Source organism: Thalia democratica, chromosome 1 (genome assembly GCF_965202585.1).
Source record: "Thalia democratica chromosome 1, ktThaDemo2.hap1.1, whole genome shotgun sequence".
Classification (NCBI taxonomy): domain Eukaryota; kingdom Metazoa; phylum Chordata; class Thaliacea; order Salpida; family Salpidae; genus Thalia; species Thalia democratica.
Genome location: NC_139165.1, coordinates 104,773,223 through 104,793,745, shown reverse-complemented (window position 1 = coordinate 104,793,745; position 20,523 = coordinate 104,773,223). Strand labels below are relative to the sequence as shown.

At 25.7% G+C, this 20,523-nt stretch overlaps 1 protein-coding gene across 1 annotated transcript; it reads left to right on the top strand.

Annotated features, from left to right (window-relative positions):
* The first annotated feature begins 10,588 nt into the window (after positions 1-10,588).
* LOC145842050 (kelch-like protein 25) lies at positions 10,589-12,134 on the top strand. Its single transcript, XM_082949413.1, has 2 exons — positions 10,589-10,670; positions 11,461-12,134. Exons 1-2 carry the CDS (start codon positions 10,589-10,591, stop codon positions 12,132-12,134), a joined length of 756 nt encoding a protein of 251 aa, XP_082805539.1.
* The last annotated feature ends 8,389 nt before the right edge of the window (positions 12,135-20,523 follow it).

Sequence of the window (20,523 nt, the reverse complement as noted above, 5' to 3'; positions counted from 1 at the left end):
ATGCTTATAAAACAAATAAAAAATTGTTCAAAATTGAAATGTTTCCAGATGACTCGATTGAAGATATCAAAAACAAAATTAAAAAAAAAGGTTATAAATAATATAAAAGATATTTATATAAATATAAAATTAGTAACTTTTTAGTAGTTGAATTTTGTTTAAAAATTCTTTGGCGGGTGTAAACTATAATTTAAAAAATACTTGGTAGCCCGAGCATATTTGACTAAAATTTCTAAAAAAGTTTCTGAGGTCTTTCAAACCTAATTTGCACTTTGTCTGTTAACAGCTTAAAAACATTTGTCATGAAAAAAACTACTTTATTTTATTCTTATTTTTTCAAATACAATGAACAAGTAGTTCTCGAGAATCATTTTTCAAGAAAGAACTTATTAGTTGAAAAGACTAACGAAATGTTTAATTGTAATAATTTCATAGCTTCACTTAAATAAATCGATAAATTGAAGATTAAAGTAAAAAAAGTATTTTTAGATTATTTTGAATTATTAGTTTATTTTTTTTTATAAACTTCTTATATTGCATAGCACACAGTTAAGCTAAAAAGCTTTATATAAACTAATTTTATTGAAAAATATTAAAATACAGCGTGTTTCAAGCAATAAATAATATTTTATATTTATCAGATTTCGCCTTTTTTTTTAAGGCAGATCTACATAAACTTAATGTAAATAAGTATTTAAATTTCTAAAAGTTTTTAACTTTAATGAACTTGGTATAGCGTATTAAGTGTAGTTTCGGACAATTATTTATCAAATAATTATTTAGTTATGAACGCTTCGTATTTGAGAAATATAGCATATAAATTTAAATTGAAAACTATTCCAGTTTTTAAAGAACGTCAAAAATGACGATCATTAAATTAATTATTTTGTATGTAATAGCTGCTTTAGTATTACCTGATTAAATCAACTAAAACTTATAACAATTGCAAAACTTGCATAAAAAAATACTGAAATGCGACTTTTTTATTTGTAAGTCTACATTTAAGATCAGATTTATCATATTTTATCATTTATTATATTATCAGATCTTGATTTTAACGGCAAATTAATTCAAAACTTTTTATAATCATTGAATATTTAGGCATAGCAATTGAGGAACAATGTTTGAAGTTGGGTTGTACAAAGCTTGAAGACGAAAAAACTGTTGAGTTTTACAAAATCACACACAAGTCAATACTTCGCTTGAGTTCGAGATAATAGATGGTGTTTTTAGTGCTTTTATTACGCAGTATAATTTGTTCTATAACTTATTGAAAATGTGAAAAATTCATAAATTTGTAGTTTATTATTTTATTTTCAAACAAACTAATTGGCTCTACGCTTCACGGCCAGAGTTATTGCGTCAAATATTTACGAACTAAACTGCAGTAAACTTGCATAGTAAACTCATTATTTACAGTTTCAAAAGTTCTATTGCTTTAAATCAGGGTTTCCGAAATTTTAATCTTAAAAAACCAATTAAGTAACAAAATTCTAATTTTACAAATTAGCTTGCTATTGAACAAACAAAGTAGTGTTTGACCATTTAAGTTTAGGAAAATATAGAATTAAAACCGCTAATCATAAGCTCTACCAAAATTCTTTATAGTAGATATTAGTTATAATTTTTAAACTTTATATTTATTATGACAAGTTATTTTTACAGTTATAATTTTTCATTTAACTCTTACGCTGTAAATAAACGAAAAATTAACTATTTCTGTTTTATTTAATTTTTTCTAAAGAAACTGTAAAATTTTATAAATACATTTATTTCCTAATTTAAATAATGTTATGTAATTTTACTGCTGTTACATTTGAGTAGGTGTGTATACTTTTTAAAATATATATTTTTTAAAGGATAAATTTTTTAAAAGACCATGACATTATTCTAGTTCACGGTTTTCTAATTTTTACTTTAAAGCCCCCTTTTAAAAAACTAGAAAGCTATAGTCCTTCCAAAACCATTTCTTCTACCAGTAAAAAAGCCTAAGACTGTTTTCATCACCAACTACAGAATATCTAGCGTAAGTTTCAAGTTATAGCCTTATGACTCCCTAAAATATATATTTTTTACCATCATATCTTGTATAAGTTTTAAAACAACAATTAAAAACTCCTAAAAGCATTGTTTTTGCCTTCTGTCACCAACTCCAAAATATCTAGTGTAAGTTTTGTGTTTAACCTTATAGCTCCCCCTTATACGGCTTGTGGCCCTCTGAATTTAATATTTTTTTATTATCTAAATTTCAGTATTAGTTTCAAAATCACAATTAGAAACGCCTAGTACCATTGTTTTGCTCTTCATCATCAACTGCAGAATGCCTAGAGTAAGTATCAGATTAAAGCGTTCTGTAGCTCCTTTGCTGCTCATGGCCTCCTGAATATCTGTAATTGCTCTTAAGGGGGAAACTTGGCCTACTTTGGAAACCCTGTTTCAGTTTAATATAAAAACCCGTTTATTTAATTAAGTTAAGAATTTAAAATCTAAAACTAAGTTACAAACAACATAACAAATGTTATCACATTAAAATTTAAGGTATTATCCGAAGTAAAATATCCTAATACCTTAAAATAAAAAAAATGTTTTTTAAGTTAAGTTGACTTTTGAAAAAATAAGAATGATATATTTACAATTTTTTGTTATATGAAAAAAACTATGTTTAAAATTATTATAAAAATATGTTTCAATTAAATAGTAATTAAATAAATGGTATGTAACTTAGAAAAACATCATATTTTTAATTTTACTACAAGTTTGCACAAATATAATTCTATTTTTATTAGAATATATTATATGTGTTATTTTACTAATTATTACAAATTATACAATGTTTAATTCTTGTTTTAAAAAATAATAAAACAGATCGTCTCTTAATAAAAAAGTTTCAAAAATTTTATTGAAGAGATAAAAAGATGTTGTTTTAATAAAATAAACAAAATAAATAAATAAAATAGGATATTTAAAAAGTGAAAAATAAAAAAAAACAATAAGGACTATTCAAAAAAGCTGTTTTGCTGAAAAGAGAAGAATTCTGAATATATAATATGTAATTTTTTAAACTTAAATATCATAATATAAAAGTTTTTTAGCCATACTATCCTCAAAAAAAGAAGAGCTTTAAGTTTTTATTTTAAATATTCATTAAGTTAGTGATTTGTGATTACTTGAAAAATTATACTATTATAAAATAAAAAAAAAGAAAAATTTACAAATTTTGTACCAAAATACTAATAATTATTACTTAAGTTATGTTTCTTCGAATTTTAAATTATTAAATTTTATTGAGACCTTCTATTGATTTAATAAATTTAAAATCAATTTAATATTACTATTGTAATACTCAATAGTAATTATTTTAGGTACTAGTAAACCTTAAAAGTGTCTAAACTGAAGACAGGTCACTTTTTGATGAAGACTATTTTGCATGGGAGTCCACTTTTAGGTGAAGACGCTATTGCACGTGTTGTAAGTTTTTATTTTAATTATACTCTTTTATTAGTTTATTATTAATTCTACTATTTATTATTTACTATCTTTTTCTATCTTAAGCGTGACCCTTCCTCTTGGTCGGTAACTTTTCAAAATTTCTTATTTATTTATAATTTTATTTGGCCAAAATTAAATAACTTGAGAACACTAAACAATTGTTATTTTTTATTTGTTGAATGTTTTATATAACTATTTTAATAAAATAAGTATAAAAAGAGTAAAAAACTTCTTCAGAAATTTACATTTTTAAGATTTTACTATAATTTAGCTGTGGCTTTTCTATTTTTTTGCTGCAAATAATAGCAAATTAACTTATATGATATAAATTAGAAAATACTGATTTTAAATTTTAAATGAATCGTGTAAAAAAGTTAATTGAAGTTTGTTAAAATTTTGATTCCAAATCTAATATACTCAGTAGAATAACTAAGCCTTATTTTAATTATCTTGTGTAATACATTATGCTTTTTATTTATAAATATAAGTAATAACTTCTTATTAAATAAGTCAGCTTACATAGGAAGTAATTTAATTTATTTCAAAATTTAAAACTTATGTTTTCCTTGTTGTGATGACATTATTGCTAAAATTTATACGAACTTGATTTTCAGTTTAGAAAAAAAAATCAGAGTATTTTTTTCTTCTGCGAAACAGTTTACTAAATAGTTATTGTTACTACCTTTTTTATTAATTTTTTTATTAGTTTCAATTATTAACAATAAATACTGTTTAGTTGTAAAGATATAATATTTTCTATGCTGTTTCATTTAGTTGAACATCAATTTTTATAAAATCAGTCAACCAGAATGCAAGTTGATATGAAGAAAAATTGCATTATCAAGGTACACCCATATAAACCAGCCACAGTGTGACTGCAGTGACAATCTAGTCAAGGCATTCCAGATGTTGTTGCAGAACTCAACTTATTCCATATACAATGTTGTTGTAAAGTTCCTTTTTAAATACTGTTTATTACTTATTATTGGTTTTTGTTTTAATTCAAAGTAGTTTGTTTTGAGTTTAGTTTTACATACTTATTGTATAAACCTGAGAGACTTATTCTCGTGTAAAAGTTTTGACCACATTTGAAGTACATTTTGATACATTGTAAGTACTTTTAAATTATGTGGTTCTTTATTTATAAGTATTTGATTATTCCTTATACAAAATATAACCACCAAAAGTTAAGCCTAGTTTTTAAAAGTAGTAAAGAATACCTTTATCATTTTGTTCTAAGTTAAATTTAAATTTTATTGTTGTTTTAAGTTCTGTTGAAAACTTTACTATAACCCTGCATAGTTATACACTAGAACTTTTTGTAAATAAAATATATTTCAAGTTACCTTTGAAATTTTTAAATAATCAGGATTAATAACTTTTCTTAATATAATACTCTTCAATATTTTAGTCTTTTTATATTTTGAGTTACTAACATACTAAACATTTCTTTTTTTTTTTAAATAAAGATAGAGTAGTAAAGTACAAACAATATGATCAGACTGTTATAACTACTAAATAAAAAAAAATATTTATCTATTTTTAACTATTTGTTTGATCATAAGGTTTTTTAGATAGCTACTTGTTTGAAAATTTATAGCTGGTTTGGTAAACATCTAACTTAGCAAATTAAATATGAGCTAAACTGTTTTAAAGTGAGGACAGTGAGTAATAAAAAATTAAATTAAAATAAACTTTTAGTTAAAGATAGGAATGGTAGTAACTAAATAATTATTTAATATTTGTAGAGGTTCTTTTTTTTTAAATCTAGATTTAGACAATAATAGTTGTGTTGTTCATTATAGTTTTGGTGTTCTTATCATTTCAACAGGGTTGCCACTCTTTGAGCCAAAAAATCTTCCCTGAGTGACCAAAAATTTCCCTGAGTAACCTTAAATTTCTCTGAGTTTCCCTGAGTATTTTTCAAATCTTAAAAAAAAAAATTTCTCTTCTAACACAAATTATTAATACCTCATTCTCATTTTTCTTCTTTATTAATAAAAGGAAGGTTGTATGTGTATGCTTCTGCATTAAATTTATGAAATAAACTGTTTTCAAAAACTCAATCTTAAAAGGTTAAACCAATTAAAAATTAAAAACTAAGTTGTTGCACAACTTTGTGTAAACTTGTTAGTTAACTTTCTACATAAAAGAATAAAGTTTAATTTGTTTTACATTTTAATTGACCAAATATAATTATACTATAATAATAATTTCACATGAAGAACTCACTTAAATGCATACATAATAACTTCATTATGACTTGTATGTCTTTCCTAGCAACTGTTCTGAATGCAGTAAATAAAACTTAAAAGCTTAACATTATTGTAAAAAAACCTGCAAAAATAAAGTTTAAAGAAATAGCTAAAGAAATATCTCATATCAAAGTAAAACTTAATACCTAACAACTGATACAAAATAATCTAAAATTAATTTTTTTTTTATGTCTTTTAGATGTTCATACACAATCTATTTTAAATAACTGAAAACATAATTTTGATTTTAAAACAATTTCACATTACCTAATAAAAAAATCTTAATACTTTTTTTTAAGTATGCAATTTCTAAATCAATAGTTTTAATTTTATTTTCAAGTTTATTTGCGTTGTCCTTAGCAGCTATTCCTCTTGCTAATAATTCTTTCATTGCTTCTAAATCAGACTGTTTGTTGGCATCTGCAGTATATTTGTCATAGTCTTCATTCAGACAAATGAGTTGCTTTGTAAGTTTACTTTTTTGTTCTCCTAACTTGCTCAAAGCATCACCTTTATTTGGAACATTTTTAGCAAAGCGCTGTTGCTCAAGATATGCCAAATATTGGGCCCTAGAAGATTTTACAAATTTTAACAATTCAGAACTTAGTTCAACTGTGTTTGGTTCTAGACTGTTTGCATATAGATGATCTTTGATCATTCTTCGGGACCTTATTGTCATCTCTCCCATATTAGTTGATATTAATTCCTTATTTAAGCTAAAGCCCCGTTCAACACTTGCCTGGTCATTGTGAAGCACAAAAACAGCCTCAAGGACTCTTGTTAAATCTATATACTTGCTTGGGATATCGAGTATGTCAAAATAAAAGGTGTCTAAACTGTGACTTTTTTCAAGAAAATTTTCAAAAAGTATTTGAGTTGTAAAGTATATTAAAACATTCACACTAAAAAGTTAATTACCACTACTGCTACTACTTTTGAAATTATTATTTATAAACAAAAATTTAACCTCTATTTTTTTAACAAAAGTAATACAACACTAATCTGTATTCATTTTATTTTTTTTTTACTGAAAACAAGTAGTTGTAAACAAATAACAAATAAGTTTATTATTTAAAAATTAAGAACTAATAGTACAACATAGTGTTTTTTAAACTACAAAAGTAACTAAAAATAAAAAGTTTATTAGAACTTTTCAATGAATAGTTAACAACAACTTTTATTTCTCTAAACTGTTTGGTTTTACTTAAGTAAATATAAATTTAAAACTTAAAAAAAACTACAATGTTAACATTAAGAATAATGAAGAACTAGCCGCAAGGCTAAAAAAATTCCAAATAACCACTTAAATAATAAAAATTACTACTTTTGAACAAAATATTGAAACTGGATTAACTAAACCTCATTCTAGATCTAGAAAAAAATTTCCCTGAGATTTTCAAAAACTTCCCTGAAATTTAGAGAAAAAATCAAAACTTCCCTGAGTTTCCCTGAGTTAAAAGAAAAATGCCAAAATTCCCTGAGTTTCCCTGAGATTTTCTACAGTTTGAAAATTACCTGAGATTCCCTGAGTTCCCTGAGTGTGTGGCAACCCTGTTTCAAGCTACACTTCTAGCTTTTAAAACAGTTTGGACAGATTTCAAAATGTTATTTTATTATTGTTTCACTAAAACAACATTTATTACTTTTTATAGATAAAGATTTTATTTTCAGTGGAAAAAAATGAATAAAAAATGAATTATTTACCCCTGCATATTTATTATACCATAAATTTTGAAATAACATATGTTTAATACAAATCTAGAACAAAAAGATCACAAAATATTTTCAGCTCAGAACTATAAAATATTAACACACTAGTTAGTTTTGTCATTTTCTAATCAAATCATTATTCTATTCTATTACATTGTAACTTGCTTTTAATTTTATAGGAAAAAGTTTTGACTTAAGTACATTTATTAACACAAATTAAACTTGATTTTCATAGATTATTACAAACAACAAAGTGTTTCACTCACATATTAAATAAAAGATATACAAAGTTTTTTAAATAATTTCAATCAAAGTTTATGAACAAACAAATTGAAAATATTCTAATGGAATAACAGCTTTACTTCTGTTCCATTAGGTTGAACATCAAATTTTATAAACTCAGTCAACCAGAAAGCAATTTGATCTGATAAAGTTTACATTTTAAAGATTTATTTATATAGACTAGCCACAGTGTGGTTTCAGTAAGATCTAGTCAAGACCTTTAAGATTTAATTCCAGGTTTTACTTTATTTTTTTTTATTCTAGTAAACTCTGTTCTTTAATAGTTTACAATACTTTTATAATTGGTTTTTTGATTTCAATTCGTATGTAATTATACATTTTTAAAGTACACTCATGTTAAATTTAATTCTTGTATAAAACTTTGACAAACATTTAAGTATTTAAACATTTTTCTTTATATTTGTCAGTTTTTGCAATTGCTCTTTAAAGCAACAAGCTTATTTATTGTCATGTTTCGTTTTTAAAGAGTAACTTTAAGTATTTCTTAGTATCAGTATTAGTTATATTAATGTTTTTTTCACTTGTAATGGGGTTATAGTTTAAATGTGAAGTACACTATAACCATACCAATAATTCTATTAAGTTAAAGTGTTATAAAAAAAAAAGTAATCATAAGCAAGTAAAAACTTAATATATAAATATTACTCAAAATTTTTTATTTAAAAACTCATTTTTAAAGTTATATACAACTAAAAATTGTTACTATTACTGTATAAAACATTAGTACTCAATTAGGTTTCAAAAAACAACATTTTGTATCATTAAGTTTAAATTAAATTTAAGAAAGTATAGAAATATTGTAACTAGGTTAGTTAAGTTTACTTAGATTTTAAATTGTACTCAAGTAAGCTGTTTGAAAGTTCTTACATGTAAATAAACAGTATTTTTTTAAAAACTAAATTCAGTGTTTATTATTAATATTTTACATGCGAATCCTTGTAGACAACTTTTAAAAATTTAACTTAATAGCAATCTAAATCTATGATTAATTTATACTATTTTTTTCACATTTTGCATTTTTTAGATTTTTGTTCAAGTTCAATATTACAGAAGTGTTCTTCTTGAGTGTTAAAAATTTACAAAGCAGTAGTTACTATTTTCCAGTATTTTTTTTAAACCTGAGCTTTTAAAGTATAAGTTTTTTAGTACTATCATTATCTTTAATCCATATTCATTTTCGTTTTATTTACTGTTTTTTTGATCACTTCTATTTATCTGTTTAAGAATATTTTCAATAATATTTTTGTAACTGTTGATCTCTTTTATTTAAAACAAAAGTTAAACATTGTGTTGTTTATTATAGTTCGTAAATATAAAAATACAATATTTAATTTAATAAAATTATAACTTTTTTTGTGCATCTACTTGTTAGATAATAAATATGCTACTTACAAAATAAAATTAAATTAACACTTTATTAAGTGATGTTTTTTATTAGTTGCTAAATAATATATTGAGATGAAAACAAACAGTATATTTTCATAATACCTTTGAATGTAGTTATTTTATATGAAAAAAAACATTACACTAAAAATTTTCGCATCCTTACTGTTTTAAAAGTCAAAACAACTTAAAATTCATGTTTCTTTTGATAAAATATTCTATAATTTTAACTCGGATAACTCCCTAATTTTTTATGTTATGACTTTTCTTATATTTTTGTAACTTATGCTAAAGTTAAAAGCTGTTAAATATATATAAATTTCTTTGAATTGTTATTTAAATTAAATTAATGAACTGGTCATATTCAACTAGAACATTGCGTCCCAAATTAGGCCTAGTGTTCACCTTTGGGGACATTACATTAGTTTAAAAGGCCATGAGCCGCAAAGGAGATACAGGGGTCTTAGCCTTACACTAGATATTCTAGAGTTGTTGACAAAAAAACATTTTCAAGTGTTTTAAATGGTGGTTTTGAGACTTATAATATATTCATGCAAAAAATAAATATGGGGGCCAAAAGCCGTAAAAGGTGGAGCCACAAAGCATAATTTGAGTTTTACACTAAATATTCTGGAGCTGATAATGAAAAGTAAAAAAAAACTGTCTTAAATTTTTCAATGATCGGAGAAATGTTGTTAGAAGGGGCTATAGCTATTTTAGCAAATTAAAAGGGGGCCTTTCAAAATAAAGTCTAGGTAAAACATAACTAAAATCATTTGTGGTCTAGGAAATATATATACTTTAAAAAAGATAATAATTAAAAGTGTATGAAAAACTACTTTATTGTAACCGAAGTATGTTTTCAGAAAAAATATAAAATTTCTAGGTATATGTTTTTTTTTCAGTTTTTTTGAAAAGAAAATCAACCGATCATAGTTCTTTTTTCATAGAAAAATATTTATTTTAAGTTGTTTTATAGCTCTAAAAATAGATTTTTTTAAAAGTTAATGGGAAAATGCAACGAAAAAATTACAACATGTAAAACAATTTTTTTGTTTACATTTTTTTATATACAGAATTTTTTTTTGTTATAAGCTTAATGCTTATATTTTTCTTCATTATTGTACTTAAGTTCACTAACAAATGTATGTATTTGTTAAATTAAAAAAAAAATCACACAAACTTTACAAAATTAACTTGTTTAGTTCTTTTTATAACACGTTTAAAAAAATTAATTGTTTTATCGTAGTACTATCGTTTAATGTTTCTTGGTTAATACTAAATTTAAATTAACTTTTTGAATTTATCAATAAATAATATTGTATTTTAACCACACACATTTGACAAACAAAAGTGTTTCAGTTGAACTTTTTGTACTACTAAAAATAAAAAACTAATTGAAAAATAATTAGAAACTTAGAGTAAAAATAAGTGAATAACTTCAAGTCATGTTTGAACTAGTAAATGTGTCAAGAGAAAATGCTAAAAAGCAATTTGAAGAAAAGACTTCAAAATCTTTCGGTGAAAAAGGTTAGAAGAAACATTAAATGTTTGATAATTATAAATTTGAATTAAATTATCTTTACAGTTATCTTTTCTTTAAGTTGGTAGTCTAAAATTGCTACTCATAAGGAAATAAGTAACTAAGATTACTGTTTTTGACTTACTAAAACAAACAAAATGTTTTTGTAAAGTTTGATTTTATTTAGGTGAAAAATTTTGTTTTTAATCAGTTCTTAAAGCTTTAACTGGTTTACTAATTTATTTTACTAAGACTACTAAAGACATCTAGATAACCGAAAGGTTTTTTCGTGCACCTAGTCATTGGACTAAATTTTTTTAGCGTATTTTTCGTTGTTAAAATAAACATGTTATCTAATAAACATGAGTAACTAAACAAAAAAAAAATCGATTCTTTAATGATCAAAAAGTTAATTTTCAAACTTTTTACTAGTATTTAAATTAAATTATGAAGAATAAATTCGAAACTTAAAAAAAAATATATATAGTTTAACCAAATATTACATTTTGTTTGTTATATACGTTTACTTACTTTTAAAATGATTTTTTTTTCAAGATGATACGAAGATTACAGAAAGCAAGTTAGTTTTAGCTTTAAAACTAAACAAGCTTATGCTTTGTGAAGAAAAAAATTCAGAGATATGCGAAGACTTCAGAGAAAAATTAGCGATTAAAAATGTTATTACTTTTTACACTTTAGGAAACACTTACAGTCTAGCTAGTGTTGCCGAATTATCTTTGGTTTATATAGAACGCTGTTTTCAAATCTTAGTTGAAACTGAAAACTTTTTACACTTAGACTTTAGTGTTGTAGCAGAAATACTTAATAGTTCTGAATTGAATATTCATTCTGAAGTTGAAATATTTAATGCAGCAAATACTTGGTTGAAACACAACAGTGAAGAACGTATCAAATATGCAAAACAATTGCTACTAAAAGTCCGACTTCCTTTGTTGTCAGAGAATACATTGAAGTATATTTTAAATTGTAAATCATCATTTTCTGATGTCCATGAATGTATTGACGTGTTAAAGCAAGTTTTAGACAAAAAGGAACTTTTGTTGAAAAACAGTCCAGCTAAACACTCACAAATAAGAAGTTGTACTCATAAAGTATTTAACATAATGGTATGTGGGGGTTTTGATTATAAATTTCAAAAAATTGTCAGAAACACAAAACAAATTGAATGTAGTAATCTAAAGAATATTAACAATCTTTCTTCAATGAGTTATGGTAGAAAAGATTCAAAAGCTGTTTGTTTAAAAGGGAAGGTTTATGTTTTTGGTGGCTTTGATAATACTGGCAACTTGGTAAATATAGTAGAGGAATATTCACTTTCTACTAAGAAATGGAACCCTACAGCTAAAATGTTTGACGATAGACAGTACTTTTGTGCTTGTGCATTTATGGATAACGTATATCTTATTGGAGGATTTCACAGACAAAAAAAAAAATGCCTTTTCTCCAACTAACTCTTGCCTACAATTTGATACAACACAAGAAAATTGGTCAGACAAAAGTTGGAAAGAAGTTTCAGAAATGAATGTAGCAAGATCTGATGCAGCTTGTACGGTTTTTCAAAGAAAAATTGTAGTTTCTGGTGGATTAAGTAGCAATAGACACACGTTGGATACAGTAGAAACATTTGATGTATTTGCTAATACGTGGTCCCCAATGCCTAGTACGATAAACAGTTATAGTAGTCACAGTTTAGTTGTTGCAAAAGATAAATTGCTTGTTATCGGTTTTGTTGCATACAATTGTGAAATTTTTGACAATGTTAGTAAAAAGTTTGTTTCTGTTAGTTCACCTAAGAGTTATAACACTTCCAATATAGCTTTGCCGGTTAGAAATAGAATCATAATTGTTCAAAATAATAAAACTTCAGTAATTTGTTATGATGTTGACAAAGATCAATGGTCAAAAGAATCTTGTGAAGCCACAGAATTTCTCGAAGAATTTTCTTGTGTGATGATACCGCAGTATTAAAATTTAAAAATAAATATTTTTACTTTATTTTGATAAATTTAGTACTTTTATTTTTTGTAAAATTTACTTTTAGTTTTAACATAAAAATATCTAAATCTTAATTTTTTCTTTGTTTAAAGACTAATTTTTATTTTATAATTTTTTATATTTGTTTAGCTGTAATGGAATACCAGTTATACTAAACGTTCAATTTAACTAAACATTGAAGTTCATAAAACCTGTCATCCAGATAGCTAGTTTATCTAATGAAAGTTTTTATTTTGAGTGATAGTGGTATAAACCAGTAACAGAGAAAGCGTGGAGATGTTCTAGTCTAGACTTTTCAGATGTAGCTCAAGAAATGAATATCGTTTTTACTTGATTATTGTAAAGTTCTCTTTTAAAATAATTTACATTACTTTTTTGATTAATTATTTATTTGAGTCCCAATTGTTTAATCTTTTTCTAATTTATATGTACTTAAAGTACATTCCATAGGTTTGTTTAGTTGTATTGTAAAAGCATGATCACGTCCAAAGTATTTTCTAAGGTATGATATTCTTTATATATTTATTAGTGTCTGCATCTGTTCTTTATATGAAGTATAACAAATAATTTTCAAGTCTAGTTTGTATATGTAGTGTAGAATACCTTAAAGTATTATTTAACCAGTATTTAAGTTTTAAATTATTTATGGGTTAGAGTAGGGGTCGGCAGGCAAATGTTTTTCGCGGGTCAGAATTAAAATTTCTGCGGGCCGGAGTTTTAGTTTTATCATTTTTAATTGGTTTAAGTAACATTTAGCTACATATAGGGGTTTAGCCTGGCCTATTTTAAGTGTAGTTTTATTTTAAAGGCTTCAATATAATACTTAATATTATTTCTATCATTTTTTATTAATGCAAATAAATAAAACACAAATTTTGTTCTTTTTATTACCACCTAACTCTTTAACAATTAAATAAGCAATCTATCAGAGTTTTTGTTTTTGAAAAAAAATTACACGATACAAGACAATAGAATATTAAATACAAACACATTGATGCAATAGAACAGTTTGTAAATTTGATATCAATTTCCTCTTCGAGTTCAGTTTAATAAAGTATTGTTTTTTCCTCTTTCTTACATCCTTTTGCTCTTGTCATTTACAAGCAACTCTCACTGACATCTGTAAAAATTGAAGCTCAAAAAACAGATAAGGATCACTTTGTACACTTTTTATATAATCAACTTCTATTTATTTAGTTATTACTTTATTATAAGTTGTTGAAAACAGTTTTTATGTAAAGAAGCGTATGTAGGTCTAACTATCACCTATTTACTTTTAATGTTGTTTTTTGAAAAAAAAAGTTTATTAAAAAATAACTTTGAACACTACCAAACTTTATTATATTTCAGAACATATTTTACCTAAATCTCAAAAAAGTATTTAGAATTTCAAAAGAAAAAAAAAATGTAGTTATTAATTAAATTTAAATACGCACTTTTATTTTTTTGAACATACAGTACTTTTTGAGTTGTGGCCCTTAAAAATCTAATAAAATAAAACTCTAATTAAAATAAAAAGAAAAAATCATCTTTTTTTATTGCGTACATTTAAGTCAAAATTCAATTGTTAAACACCAAAATGATTAAAAAGCCAACTTAAGTAAGTTTTTGAAGATAAAAGCTCTAATTAACCGAAATGTTTCTCGTACATCAGGTCCTTAGACAAAACTTTTGAGCGATTTAAAAAACAGTTATATTATTTATTTATTATAAACAGGGTCAAAAAATACTACTTTAGATTTAAGTTTAACTTCAAGTCGGCTAACGTTACCTATTGAGCCTGAACAAAGGTAGCAAGAAAAATAATATATATTATTTTTAATTTCAGAAAGACCTATATTATACTTGAACAATTTTATTTTATAAATAATAAACCAATTTGTTATTTAAAGGACTTAATTATTTTTTTTAATAATTAAATTTTTCATTACATTATTTTTTGTCAATAAACTTTAATAAACCAAAAGATTAAATTTTAAATTATTTTAGTTATTCATAAATTATAAATTTACTTTTATAAAACCAAATTAACCTAATAACTCTATACCTGGTTATTAATAGTAAGTATTAGTTAAAGTATTTTTTTGATAATAATATTTTCTGTAATAAATAAGGTATAATACCGTCAATTGAAATTTACTTTTTCAAAATCAACAATTTATTTAGAAATTCTTGTAATTTAGATAACTTAGAAACAATAAAATTATACATTTATGCTACATATTCATGTATAGTATCCAAAAAAAAAATAATACTTGAATGTATTGCAAAAGTTCTTTCGCAGACGTTTACTGAAGTTTAAATTTTTGCAGTACTAATTTTGTTTTATATAAGTCATTTATTTTCAGATGTATCTTCTGTCTCTTTTCATATGTGATAAGAGTATTTAAAGTATTTAATAACCTTGAACAAAATTAACTATTCCAGAATAATGTAAGAAATTTTTTTAAATCTTGATTTCACTTTCTTTAAAATAATAACTTGGTTAAGAAATTGTTGATATGTCGACACCAAACTATAAAAAAAAATAACTTGTTCAAAGGCTACATGACATTTTAAATTAAGAAAATTCAAAATTTAAACATTCTCAAATATTTATAAACAAAAATTGTTTGGCCATACTTAAAAATGTTTTTTGAAATTTAATAAAAAAAGCATGTTTTTTTATTTATCGTTAATAAGGTTTTGGTTGTAAAAGTAAAAGTTGAAAAGATATGGAAAATACACCTAGCTAAAGCTCAGTATGATTTGCAAATTTGTTAAGTCAACAAATTTTTAAAAAGCGTTTAAATTTTGTTTTTTTTATAATGTTATCCCTAACCTACCTTACCCAAAAGTATTAATAAACTATTGAAGATTAAATTTTTAATAAATAAAAATGAAAGAAACTATAATTTTTGTTTTGCTGCCTTAGCAAATATAAGTAACTTTTATGGTGTCACGACTGAGATTTAAGTTTATGGCCAAAGTATATTAGATATGTAAATAATAGATAGTTTATAACTGCTTAATACAGTCATACTTTTGTAAGTTAAAAAAAGAATTTAATTAGATTAAATAAACTATCTAACTTTTCATAAATTTTAGACACAACCATTATTTAGCTTATCAGTGCTGAACAAAAAATTCTGATAAAAAAGTATTTAAAAACCATGGAAATAGGTAATTAATTAAGAGATTATCTAAAAAATGATGGTTGATGGGTAGATTCAAACGAAATATAATTTTTAACTTAAGATTAAAGTTAAATGACTAAGTCAGTTGAACTAATTAGTTAATACTTTATTTTTATTTACATGTCAGTACTTTAACCAACATCTTAAGCAACAACTATTTTCCATAAATTTGAAATATTTTTTGTAACGATTTAAGTTTTAAACTTGGTACGTTTCTGCAAATCTGCAGAAACGTGTACTTCTGTGCTTACACTTAGTTATGCACTCACGAATTAAATACACCCAAGTTGTAGCATTTAGCGTATTAAAGCTTTAATTTGACAAAAAGCTACATTGCAAAATTGATTCTAATGGAAGCTGTAGCTTCAAAAATCAAAATCATACAATTTTATGTTACAAAAATTTGCATAACTTGTTGTTACTAGTGACTACGATTATTGTTTGATTTTCTAAGCAAAACAAATGTTTTTGAGTTAAATTGTGTTTTCTTATTACTTATTTTCAATGAATATTTTCTGGGTTTACACAAATGGCAACACATAAAGTGTCATAGGGGATGTGAAGCAAAATAAACTGCCTTGTGTACAATTATCACTCGTAATTCAACATTCCATATTTGATAGATTAACATAACTGCATATTTTTAGATTAAATTCAATAACATTAGAGGTAGTTAAAGTTGCTGTGTTTCCGCTAGGACGTTATCACGCGTCAATTCAGATGTTTTAATATTTATAGGTTCCTTTCTTTTTTTTGAGGAAGCTACGTCCCTGTTAAGCACTAATGAGCTTTTTGAGCGAAACATTGTTTGAGTAATAACATTTAGAAAAAAAGCACATATTTTTTCTATGTAAAAGTAAATATTTCTGATCCTTGTTTTTTCAAAACAACCAAGTGTATAAAAAACGACAAGTTACTTAAATTTAAAACTTGAAATTTAAAAGTTTGTATTGTAATTGTTTAAACCTTGGTGCACCCCTTTTTTATTTATATAATTATTTTAAATTTGCTAGTTGTTATTTAACCAATAACCTAGATATTTTTTGTAAGATGTAGTATTTTTTTCGTAATTCCTCATAATAATAAAGTTAAGTTTTACCTTATAAAACTTTAAAATTATTTAACAGGTGTACATTATTTTAAATTCTTCTTTGAAGCAGTTTGAAAAAAAAAAGAAGCTAGTCACAGTAGACCAGGGCACCCCAAAATGGGCCACGTGGCTCCTTTGAGGGTCATGACAGATACTCAGGGGATTACGAGTAGCAAAGGGGTATAAGGAGGGGCAATGTGCAGTAAAGGAGGCAAAGGGAGTCCATGAGGTCATAATTTGAAACTTACACTAGTATTCTTGAGTTGCAGATGAAGAGCAAAAGGTTTAAGTGCTTTTAATGGTAGTTCAGAAACTTACACTAGATATTCTCGAGTTACAGATGAAGAGCAAAACAAAAGTCTTAGGTGTTTTTTATGGTAGTTTTTGAGTAATCCTGTTGATTGAACCGTGGTTTTTTTTTTTAATTTCTCTAAAGGGGGCTATTTGCGAAACGTATGGGAAACCCTGAAGTAGACTATTTAAAAAAAATACTTAAGTTAGAATATTTAGTTTTAATTAAAAGCTGCTTTTATGTAGTGTGAGAAAGAATGAGAGGTTTTTAAATCCCTGATAGCAAACTTATTCTCTTAGTTTAACTAACTACTTTGTTTTTTTTTTTACGTTTTAACTTTATTAAACACCACAGCTAATCAAAAAACTAAAATTTTTAAAACTATACTTTTAAAAAATTAAACTTTTTTGTAACTTATAAACATAAGTTGAATTTTTCGTTTTCTACTTCAAACATTTTTTCTACTTAAACTCTGCATTTCATATTATCCTTACTTATGTAAAGTACAACTTAATTTACGACAATTATTCTAAAATAAGGGGTAATATGAATCATTTTTCTTGACTTCAAAAACAACAAATTCTTTGTTCTAAAAGAATATTTTTTTTTACAAAACGTAATAGCTTAATGATACAGCTGATATAAATTATGTCTTTTTTTCAAATTCGGGTTTATTGGTTTGGTTCTAGAGCCCATGGAAAAAAAACTGGACATTTTGGCTCTTTTTAGTTCTCGCAGCATTTCTCGAATACACATTGAAACTATGGGTATTGTTTCGGTGTATCCGACCCTGGAAATTATCTATAGGGTGGCCGATGACTCTAGTATCAGGAATAAAATTACAATCTCGATGGCCAAAATAGTTGTCTGCATTATTTTGGTGGCCAGAGTTTCGGTCTTTATGTCTATAGCTATTCATCTGGTTGTAAGACTTACTCTTTATTTGACTTGATCGATTAACACTGTATTTTTTGATGCATCTATAGTACGTTGTTGATCTGCATCACAAATGTCCCTAGAACGACGCTTAAAATTGTCTATATCTAAACTAAAGATTTTTCTCATTTTACTTTTTAAGTGTTCAGGAGCTAGGTGAATGTATAATAATTTTCTTAAAGTGTTAGAGTATTTCATTTCTGCCTCCCACTTTGTGACTTCCAACTCCAAAGATTAGCCGTTTAGAGTCTATCAGATCAGGAAATCAGGTCTAGGCAGAAGAATCTTACCAAGCTGACCATCCCTATTTAACAAGTAAGACTCTTGTAACAACGTCTCCCATACTCGACAGTTGTGTAATAATTTCTAACTTTATGTGGCCAGACTGGGGTCAAAGTTTAGAAGCGCAACTGAGAGTCAAAAATGTCAAGGCTTCGGCACATTTATTCAAAATAGCTTATTTCATATCTAGGGTTACCGGTAATGTCTATCTTAATAATAGATTTAAGTTCAGACATCCTATTGCTTAATGTGAATCCTCTATAACCATCCCCTTGCAAGTTTAAGTCAACAATGTTATTGAAATTTGTGTCAGGCTTGAAAGTTGCCCTCATTGAGTTATTATCAATATGATTATATTCACCCCTGGCATTCTCTGACTCATTGATCATTTCAGATCAGTCTGCTGTATAGGATCTCTGCAACTGGCTTGCATTTCAAGCTCAAGTTCGTGTGCTTCTTTGTTCTTTGACAACATTTTACCTTTGTTGTAACTTTAAGTCTCTGATACGTTTAGCTTGACACACAACTTTAAACTCAATCATCTGTAATTCTTGCTAAGTTGTTGCAGATGCTAAGTTGTCTGAGATTCTGGCTTGACTACTGTCTCGTACCTCACTGGACCCTTGGTAGGGTAAACAGACCTTAGTACCTAAGTGTGGAGAATTAGTTATGTTATGATACCCACCTATATTATGCATGCTTGAATTACCCTTGATGTCACGCTGAAACTAACCCAATATGGCATGTTGACTGTAATTTTCAGTGTGACTTATTTTATTATCACTATTAATGGTATATGGTATATAATCATTATGGTTATCATGCATAAAGCTAGCCATAGTATTATCTGTGTAATTGACTTGAGGGTTGTTAGAACTTATACCAGTGTTTAGTAAGTTGTCCTATGTGTTAGATGTAACTTACTTTCCACTACTATTGTTTGTACATTGTTAATATCATGTTTAGTAAATGAAATACTGCTCTGAGTTGTGATAGCCAAATCTGAATTTGGTGAAAAACATAGGTAAATTTGACTGGTCTGATAAGACCCACTTAAATTTATGTTAGGCTCATGTGTTTGACTGACTGAAAGTAGGTTATTCTTGTTCTCGAGGACGCTAATGAAACCAGAGGTTGTTGGAACGCCAACTTTCAAGGGTTTGTTTAGAAGGGTATTGGGTTTAATGGTTGACTCATGGCCAAGAGGTTTTTTGCCCTGAATACGAGCACTCTTAGCCCGAGTTTGGATCATAGTGTCTGGAAGACACTCTGGATTTGGACTCGTGACATAAATTAAATGTACTTTAACAAAAAGTCCTTAATAATACAAAATACAAAGCAGTTGCGATAAATTTACATACTAAAAACTCAAAAGTAAATCAATTTAAAACAAATTATAAAAATCGTTAAACGAATAAAGTAGCTAAAATTAAACAAAAATTATAATAAAAAAACTCATGTTTAAAAAAAATCAATAAAATTCTATAAACTATTATAAACTTTCAAACAATATTATCGAAAATCAGGAAAACACTTAAAATTGTATAATGTCAATTTAAGTAACTTGGTTTTAAAGAAGTCAATGAAATTTTATAAAATTTTTTATAAAATTTTATCTAGCACACAGGACAAGGTGACAATCAACACCACTCCAATGCTTTTCTCAGAACTCAGAATCCTGTCTTTGACAATCCTCAGCTCACAGTAATTCCCTAAGTGATGTCAAGTTGTTATAGCAGCCAATTTCAAACTTATTGTTGTAAAACTTATCAACATCTCATTTGTTGTTGTTTATAGCTTGCCCAACTACAGGGTGCTTCAAATTTAAAAATGGAAAAGTGTAATTAGATAACATTCCGTTACATCAGTATAGAAGTGATCAGGTTAGAAATGATCGAGTAAGAAATGATCGGGTTAGAAATGATCGGCTTCCATCTAGAGTAAATGCAGTTGTTTTTAGATAAAGAGAATGTTAAAATAAACGTTTACTGATTTATATTTTTTACATCGTTGCAACAAATGGCATACAGTTTAAAAACAATAGTTTAGACTTTACTTAAATTATAATA

Excerpts from the sequence above, each read along its gene's own strand:
- LOC145842050 (XM_082949413.1), top strand. The coding sequence starts at position 10,589 with ATGTTTGAACTAGTAAATGTGTCAAGAGAAAATGCTAAAAAGCAATTT. Across the intron at positions 10,671-11,460 it reads AAAATCTTTCGGTGAAAAAG|ACTTTAGTGTTGTAGCAGAA; the intron begins GTTAGAAGAAAC and ends TTTTACACTTAG.